The sequence below is a fragment of the Colius striatus genome, chromosome 1 (genome assembly GCF_028858725.1).
Source record: "Colius striatus isolate bColStr4 chromosome 1, bColStr4.1.hap1, whole genome shotgun sequence".
NCBI lineage: Eukaryota > Metazoa > Chordata > Aves > Coliiformes > Coliidae > Colius > Colius striatus.
The window spans coordinates 48,581,544-48,590,766 of NC_084759.1; the positions used below are offsets into that span (position 1 = coordinate 48,581,544).

General features: G+C 50.8%; 1 protein-coding gene across 1 annotated transcript; it reads left to right on the forward strand.

Moving 5' to 3' along the window:
- The first annotated feature begins 5,223 nt into the window (after positions 1–5,223).
- On the forward strand, positions 5,224–8,109 carry SLITRK5 (SLIT and NTRK like family member 5). Its single transcript, XM_010208351.2, has one exon. It carries the CDS (start codon positions 5,224–5,226, stop codon positions 8,107–8,109), a length of 2,886 nt encoding a protein of 961 aa, XP_010206653.2.
- Positions 8,110–9,223: the final 1,114 nt, after the last annotated feature.

Genomic DNA, 9,223 nt, shown 5'->3' on the forward strand with positions numbered 1-9,223 from the left:
GTATTTTACTAAAAATATGATGTCACTCAGAATAATAATGAATCATACAGCAGCATAATAGTTCTACACTAATAGCTATCTAAACATTGGGTGTGCTACTAAAATAATCTAGCAGTCTAACCATTTGGAAGTAAGATTTCATTCAATCAGATTTTCTATGCATTGTATTTTTTAATATCTCATTAGCACAGGACTAGAATAATTAAGCTGAAACATATGTACAATACTTTCACGTTTTTAACAGAATTTCACGTTTACAAAATGTCAACCTTCACAAAACAGTTCAGCTGGAAGAATTAAGCTCATCTTAACTGCCAAAGACATTTAAAAATATCTTTCTCTCTTGTGAATAATTAAATTATTTATATGTGTATTATTTCATGTGTCAGTGAGAAAAAGAGCAGATACACAGACTGAAGCTATAAAACCTTAAAAATTGCACACACATATGCATAAAATTCCATATATTAAAAAAAAAATATATTTATTAAAAACAAAAATGTTTTTTAAAAATAGTGAAGTCATAGGAAACTTCTGTAAAATATCCCTAGTTACTCTTTGAATTCTTTCTATTCCACTATCATAATAAATTTCATGTTGAAATTAGAAAAAGCGGGGGAGGAAGTGCCTAGTGTTATTTAGTATTATTTTCCTGACTTTAAGTAGCATCTTGGAACTCAATCTAAAGGCATACAAAATCTGATTCCACTCTATCAATTACTTTTGTATCAAAACAGGAACGTCAGGGATTTTTTAATAACAGAAGAAAGTACTTTGTCCCACTGTGAAGCTGTCCAAAAGCTCTTACAAGGTCAGGAATATTACTTGGTTTATATAAGAAAGTTGTCTTCCATCCAAACACCAGATATCACTTATGTTCAGGCCTAGTGAAAGAGGATTTGAGTCACAGTCCTTTTACATATGTAAAGAGGAGAAAATACCTTTTGGAGAAGGCTTGGCATTAAGGGTGATTATTTACAATCATCCCTGTGTTTGGCATGTTGGGATATGAAGATATGGTCTGATGAAGACATAGATGCGATGAATTCACATATAGTATGCAGATTATTCTTCCCTCTACAGTGACTCACACAGGAAAACCTGCGAAGGCACCACTACATCTGTTGCCTTATTACTGAGTTAAAGCTGAATTCCAACCTCTGTGCTGTGAGCATGGGATGTAGTTTATGTGTTCCTATGCACAGAACACCTATTTGGTTTCCATGCTAAAATGTATCCAGGACATAATGGTAACGAACACACAAATTCAAACACAACAGCAGCAGCTCTCCCAACAGGGAACTCAAAGAAGCAGTCAGCACGGCGTCGCCCACCTCCTTCCTCGTGGCTGCCGGCCCCGCCAGGCCCTTTAGGTCACCAGCCCCCTTAGGCCACCGGCCCCGTTAGGCCACCGGCCCCGTTAGGCCGCCGGCTCCTGCGCGCCCCGCGGGGCTGCCCACGGCCGGGGCTGCGCGACCCTCCCGTCGCTCTCTGCTGCCACCTGGCGGCAGCGGGTGACACCGCGCCGCTCCTCGGCAGCAGCCCGCAGCCAGACGGCCCCGCGGCGGCGGCGGCGGCGGCGGCCGCCCGGAGCGCCCGGAAGCGCCGCTGGCACAGCGGCCTCTCCCCGCACTGGGCGTCCAGAGGGTCGCCTAGTTGTTGCTGCGGCACCCCCGCTCCGAATGCCTCCGGGCCCCGTGGCCGGGATGGGCAGAGGGGAAATGAGAAACCAAACGACTCCGACACACACCCGGCGGCCCCGGTGTCTCGAAGGATGCGTGTCGCGAAACGCGCCGTTTCCTTCCACTATGACCACCCCATTACCCATGGTCTTCGCGAATGCGGCGGAGCTTCCCGCACACCGACCGGTCGCGGCCGCCGAGCCACCCGGCTCCCGGCTCGCGCTGCTCCGCGCCGCCCGCCCGTGGCCGCCGAGCGCCGGAGGGAGGTGCCGGGGGCGGCAGCGCTGCCGCGTCTCAACCACGGGCCGCCGAGAGAGAGACTACGGCCCGAGGGGCGCGGGCGCGGGGAAAGTTGTCCCGCATCGGGGAAAATGTTGAGTACAGCCCCGCTGTGCGTGGGGCGGGGGCGTGGCGGGGGCGGGAGCGCGCCGCTCGTATCGGCATGTGCGTGCCTGCGCGTGTGTGGTGTGTGACCGTGCGTGCTGAGCGCGCGTCGCCAAGCGGGTTGCACTGCCCGCCGCGCCGGCACCCGGGGCCACCCGCCCCCCGGTCCCCGTCCCCTCCTTCTCCCCTTCCCTCTCCCCCGGCCGTAGCCGCCGCCACTCTCCTCCCCGCAACCCCCCGGCCCCGCTCAGTGCTCCCCCTCCCTTCAACCTCTCGCCGCCGCTCCGCCCTCGCTCCCCTCCCACCGCCCCCCCACCCTCCCGCTGCGCTCGGTGGCGGCGGCGGGGAGAGCGCGGCGCTCCGCTGCTCGCCCCCGCCGCCCGGGCGCGCGCTCCCGCCGCTGGTTCAGGCGCGCGCGCGCGTGTGTGTGTGTGTGTGTGCGCGCGCGCGTGTGTGTGTGCGCCCCTGCGCGAGCGCTGGTGTCTCGGCGCCGCCTGCGCGCGGGGGGCGTCTGTGCGCGTTCCGCACCGCTCCCGCCGCGGCCGTACCCGCCGCCGCCCCGGCGGCTCCGCGCAGCGCCCGCGCAACGCCCGCGCAACGGGCAGGCGTCTTCATGGGCTGCCACCATGCTTGGGCCCTGGAGATTTCGGGCGAAGTAAGTACCCGGGCTGACTTTTCTCGCGCTCGCTTTCTGTCTTTTCTTCCTCCCTTCCGTCCTTCTCCCTCCCCCCGCCCCCGCTCCTTCCCCGCCGGGTCTTCCCTTGCTGTTGCTTTCCACCCTTACTCCCTCCCCCGTTCTCCCACCCGTAAAGCCATTTCTCCCAACTCTGGGTGCTGCTCAGTCGGCGGCTGTGTCCGGCTGGTGCTGCTCGCTCGCTGCTGCTGTCGGCGGTACTGAAAGCTGCTCCGAGATGGATTTGCAGTGCGGTAACCTAAGGGTTGAACTCTTCGGGGGAAAAAAGCCACATACACAAGAAAAATCCCGATGCAACCCCTTTCCACATCTCCCCTCCCCCTGTCGCCCCCCCTCTCCCCGCCCCCCCTTTTCCAGTCTGAACCTCTGTAGGGAGCTGGCGAACAGCAGCACGCAGTCATCACAGAGGGGTTTCCAGGGCGGGATTGCAACCTTGTATATAGCCAGCTACAACTTTATTTTCTTTACCTCCCATCCCCCCACCCCCCTTTTTTATTTTCTTTTTTTTTTCTTTTTTTAAGAAAAGGAAGAAAGGAGGAGGGAATATTGTATTTGCCTCTATAATTGAATTAAAGTTGTGAAATGCCTGGGAGTTTAACACTGACCGGCCAGATTTTCAATGGCTTTTTTTTTTTTTTCCCTCCGAAGAACTGATGGTTAATGGATGAATGGATCTGATCGAGCTGAGAAAGAATATGCTAGATACATGCCTTTGAGTAAGATTTCTGCTGCTTTTATGCAGTGAAGCTTTGAGTAATTCCGACCCCGTTGACGTCTGATCAGAATTAGACAGAGATTCACCGAGACTTCCGATTTCTTGCTGCATGACTGCCTTTTCTGCAAGTGGTAGATTTGCAGCCTTGAACCTGATGCTACAGGAGATGTCTTGCAGTACTGAGACTTCCCATTTTTTAGGATGCGTTCCTCTAAACCAGAGTTGTGTCATGAGGATTGGTGCTCAGAGGTGGACAATTGAAAATGCAAACCTGCTCCAAGATCCCGGCATTTAAGCCTGGATGATTTATTAGTCTTCCCCTGCTGACATACACATTTATTTTCTCTATTCATATTGCTTTTAGATTAGTAGAAGTAGAAGAGAGCCACAAGGAGTCAGAAAGGCTGCAAGAAGAAATGGAAATGGGATTTGTTTCCTGTAGGTATTCAGGTATTAAATTACTGACGTAGGTCAATGGTAGGGTTTCCCTTCCACCCCCCTTGGCTTTTAATCAGCCTGGGTGTCTTCTCCCCTAAAGGATGAAGAATACTGACAGCCATCGCTGCTTATAATCAGTAACTCTGATGCTCGGAGTGTTGGCGATGAGATATTTCCATGAGTCCTGTTTAGATCTCTCCACTTCTACCAGGCTAGTTTTGCAGAACATTTGGAATAAGCGGTATGTCAGATATGGCTGAGACTCTGAAGATGTTCCACATGTTGTACATTTTTCACAGATTTTGGGTGAGTGGTTAAAACATTTTCTTATAAGTATGTGCGTGTGTGTCTGTGAAAGAACTGAAGACCTCTGTTTGACAGTCAGCTCTGTTACATTGTAAATATCTTCGGGGGGGAGGGGGAAATCATAAAATCAATTAAAATTATTCACTTGTGTAAAGATACAAAAATTTCTCTCACTGAAGAGAGCTACTAAGTGCACTGAAGTAGGAGGTTAATGTGTTTAATGTCATTACTGAAGAATTCCTGCACAAAAGTCATATGGGGGTGCGTGTGTGTGTGTGTGTGTGTGTGTGTGTGTGTGTGTGTGCCTGTCTCTGTGGGGGTGTGTGCGCTTTGTAAATGCATAGATACGGGGGGGGGTGAAGAGTTTTAAGAAATGTGTGATGTGGAGAATGTGTCAGTGTTCTCTCTGTTGAATTAAGCTGCCGTTTTCAGCACTGATCATTTTTTTCCCCCTTTTGGATTCCTACCATGGCATTTCCAGCACCGGTTAAAAATCAAGGTAGAAGGAGGGGAAGACCTTGGTGCGCTGTTCACTGGGGAGGTTCTGAAGGGGAGGGGGAGCTGGGTAATAGGGGAGGTGGGAAACCTCGTAAAATGGTGCTTCTTTTCTCTTAAATTAGAACCGTGAAACTGAACTGACAGCCATTTTATGTATATTTATGGGGCCAGTCGTGAAAAAGATAGCCAAGGAAGGACTGAAATGCTCCCCACATGAACAGAATCAGAACAATTCCTACTGTGACCTCACCTTTTTAAACACCATAGGCATTTGACTCACTAGGAGTTGCCCATCAGCCTTTTAATCAATGCATGTCATCCAGTTTTCGAGAGTGTGGGAATTAGAAGTGACAGGAGTTTGGGGTTTTTTTTGTTGTTGTCGTTTGATTAACAATCCATTCTCTACCCTACTGAAAACATACATAAACTTTGTGTCCATTTTAAATTTACAGCGCTATGCTATTACACTACTTTCTTTTTTTCTCCTTATCCTTACAGGAAATAAAATGTACGCTTGCTGCTCTACAGTAACTTTGGAACAGGATCTCAACAAAAAAATGCATATCTGGATGCTGCAGACGATTGCATTTGCTTTAACATCGCTAGTCCTTTCGTGGGCAGAAAGCATTGAGTATTATGGGGAAATCTGTGATAATGCATGTCCTTGTGAGGAGAAGGACAGCATCTTAACAGTGAGCTGTGAAAACAGAGGGATCATCAGCCTTTTTGAGATCAGTCCACCAAGATTCCCTGTCTATCATCTCTTGTTGTCTGGGAACCTTTTGAACAGGCTGTACCCAAACCAGTTTGTCAATTATACGGGGGCTTCAATTTTGCATCTGGGGAGCAATGACATCCAAGACATTGAAACAGGGGCCTTTCATGGTCTGAGAGGCTTAAGGAGGCTGCACCTGAACAATAACAAGTTGGAACTTTTACGAGATGACACCTTCCTTGGGCTAGAGAGTTTGGAATACCTACAGGTCGATTATAATTATATTAGTGTCATCGAACCCAATGCCTTCAGCAAACTGCATTTGCTGCAGGTTCTGATTCTCAATGATAACCTCCTCTCCAGTTTGCCCAACAACCTTTTCCGTTTTGTGCCCTTAACTCACCTGGACCTGAGGGGTAACCGCCTGAAGCTGTTGCCCTATGTGGGCCTTTTGCAGCACATGGATAAAGTGGTGGAGCTGCAGCTGGAGGAAAACCCTTGGAATTGCTCTTGTGAATTGATTGCTCTAAAGGATTGGCTGGACAGTATCTCCTACTCAGCTCTAGTGGGAGATGTGGTTTGTGAGACCCCTTTCCGCTTACATGGTCGAGACTTGGATGAAGTCTCCAAGCAGGAGCTTTGCCCCAGGAGGCTCATCTCAGATTATGAAATGAGACCACAGACACCACTGAGCACCACAGGGTATTTCCACACTACCCCAGCCTCAGTCAACTCCGTGGCCACTTCTTCTTCAGCTGTTTACAAATCCCCCTTGAAGCCTCCTAAAGGGACCCGTCAACCCAACAAGACGAGGGTGCGCCCCACTTCCCGCCTGCCCTCAAAAGACCTGGGATACAGCAACTATGGCCCCAGCATTGCCTACCAGACCAAATCCCCGGTGCCTTTGGAGTGTCCCACTGCCTGTACTTGCAACTTGCAGATTTCTGACCTGGGTCTCAATGTCAATTGTCAGGAGAGGAAGATCGAGAGCATTTCTGAACTGCAGCCCAAACCTTATAATCCCAAGAAGATGTATCTGACGGAAAACTACATTGCGCTGGTACGCAGAGCAGATTTTGTGGATGCCACTGGGCTGGATTTGCTGCACCTAGGCAATAATCGGATCTCGGTCATTCAGGACCGAGCTTTTGGGGATTTAACTAATTTGCGAAGGCTGTATCTGAATGGGAACCGGATTGAGCGGCTGAGCCCAGAGCTGTTCTATGGGCTGCAAAGCCTGCAGTACCTCTTCCTACAGTACAACGTCATCCGGGAGATAGAGGCGGGCACCTTCGAATCTGTCCCCAACCTTCAGCTCTTGTTTTTGAACAACAATCTGCTGAGGTCTTTGCCGGGGAACATTTTTTCTGGTCTGTCTCTCTACAGGCTGAGCCTGCGGAGCAACCACTTCTCGTATCTGCCAGTAAGCGGGGTGCTGGACCAGCTGAAATCCCTGCTGCAGATCGACTTGCACGAGAACCCCTGGGACTGCACCTGCGACGTGGTGGGCATGAAGCTGTGGCTGGAGCAGCTCAACACCGGCGTCCTGGTGGACCAGGTTATCTGCGAATCTCCTAAGAAGTTTGCCCAGAGCGACATGCGGGCCGTCCGGGTGGAGCTCCTGTGCCCTGACTACTCGGACATCGTCGTCTCCACGCCCACGCCGTCCCCGGGCCAGCTGCCGGCCAGGACCACCCCCTCCTCCTCCACTATACGCTTCAACGGCACGGCGGCGGGCGGCTCTGCGCCCACGGGCGGCGCCGGCGGCGGCAGCTCCTCGGTGCCGCTCTCGGTGCTGATCCTCAGCCTGCTGCTGGTCTTCATCATGTCCGTCTTCGTGGCGGCGGGGCTCTTCGTCCTGGTGATGAAGAGGCGCAAGAAGGGCCAGGGCGACCACGCCAGCGCAAACAACTCCGACGTGAGCTCCTTCAACATGCAGTACAGCGTCTACAGCGGCGGCCACCACCACCATCACCACCACCCTCACCTCCAGCAGCACCCGTCCCACCGCGGCGGCGGCGGCGGGGGCGGCGGAGGCGGCGCGGCTCTGCCCAAAGTGAAGACCCCCGCGGGCCACGTCTACGAGTACATTCCGCACCCCCTGGGCCACATGTGCAAAAACCCCATCTACCGCTCCCGGGAGGGCAACGCGGGAGAGGATTACAAAGACCTCCACGAGCTCAAGGTCACCTACAGCAGCCACCCCCTGCAGCCCGGGGGGGTCGCGCCGCCGCCCCCGCCGCCGCCGCCGCCGCCGGCGCCCGGCGGGGAGGACGCGCCCGCCCGCAGCCCCGCGTACAGCGTGAGCACCATCGAACCGCGGGAGGAGCTGCTCTCCCCGGTGCAAGACGCCGACCGCTTTTACAGGGGCATTTTGGAGCCCGAAAAACACTCCTCCTCCTCCGCGCTGGGCACTCCCGGCTCCACCCTCCCCGACTACCCCAAGCTCCCCGCCGCCTACACCTACTCCCCCAACTATGACCTTAGGCGTGCTCATCAGTACTTGCACCCGGGGCCGGGGGACGGCAGGCTCCGGGAGACGGTGCTCTACAGCCCCCCGAGTACTGTCTATGTAGAGCCCAACAGGAACGAGTATCTGGAGCTAAAAGCAAAACTAAACGCAGAGCCGGACTACCTCGAAGTGCTGGAAAAACAGACCACATTCAGCCAGTTCTGAGAAACAGCCCCCTGCCCCCTCCCCACCCCCCAGCCCCCGCCAGCCACAGCAGCTCCTTCTCTAGAGTATTTGTATTTAATAACCACATGCAAAACAAAGAAACATAAATGCTGACCTCCCCACCACCTCGCCCTCCCTCTTTTTTTCCCCCTTTAATTCATTTTATTGTAGGGTGAAGTGCCTTGGCACAGGATTTTTCAGCTTCGGGGAATGATTCTGAAAGGGTGTGCTGTTTATTTCATTCTGTTTTCTAGGGGTTTATTTTCTGCTTTTTTTTTTTTTTGCTTTTGTTGTTCTTTTATTTCTTTTATTGTGATTGGAAGCAGTAAACCACATATTGTGTAAACTGGGCATAACACTGGCCTTGTGCGTGTGTCCATATGTGCTGGTGACAGGAGGGTCTTGTCAGGTCATATTCAGGTAACAAGTACAAAAGTCACATTTTGGGATTTGGTTTGGTTTTTTTTTTACAGATATAGTTTGTTGTCTTTATGGTTGAAGAATACAGCGCACATTTCCCCCTTTTAGCCATGAGTGAGTCTAAATGGCTTTTATGGAGAGATTAGCACACCCCGACTTTAATACAAGGTTTCGTTTTTTTAAGGATGTATTTGTATGCTGTCTGGACTTCTGAATTAAAAAAAAAATGATCTTTAAAAGGTTCACTATAGATGTGGACAAATCATTAAAGAGTGCAGAGATATATGATCCATAACTGGTTAGTGAAAATAACTTATTGATGAAATATAAAAAAATATTTTATTGTAGCACCTATTTTTATATGCACATTAGCATTTCTCTTTCCTTCACTATTTTAGGGCCTAATCCTGCAATTTCTTACTCCCTTGAATATCTCTACTTGTTAAAAAAGTCCCAGTTTAAGCTTTTATCCTGCAGACACTTAAGTACATGAATAACTTTACCAATGTGTGTGGTCCCATAGACTCACTCATTGAGGAAAGTCATTCAAATGCCCAAAAGATTGTGGTAGAGTATGCAGCTAAAACTACCAAGATCTTTAAGTGTTTCTTCTTTTTTTTCAAGATTAGGTCCAAAGTCTGCAGATTGCTTTAAAGCATTGCGCTACATTGAGAGGGGTTTTTTTTTTTTTCCA

Coding starts and splice junctions, on each gene's coding strand:
- SLITRK5 (XM_010208351.2), top strand. CDS start 5,224: ATGTACGCTTGCTGCTCTACAGTAACTTTGGAACAGGATCTCAACAAA.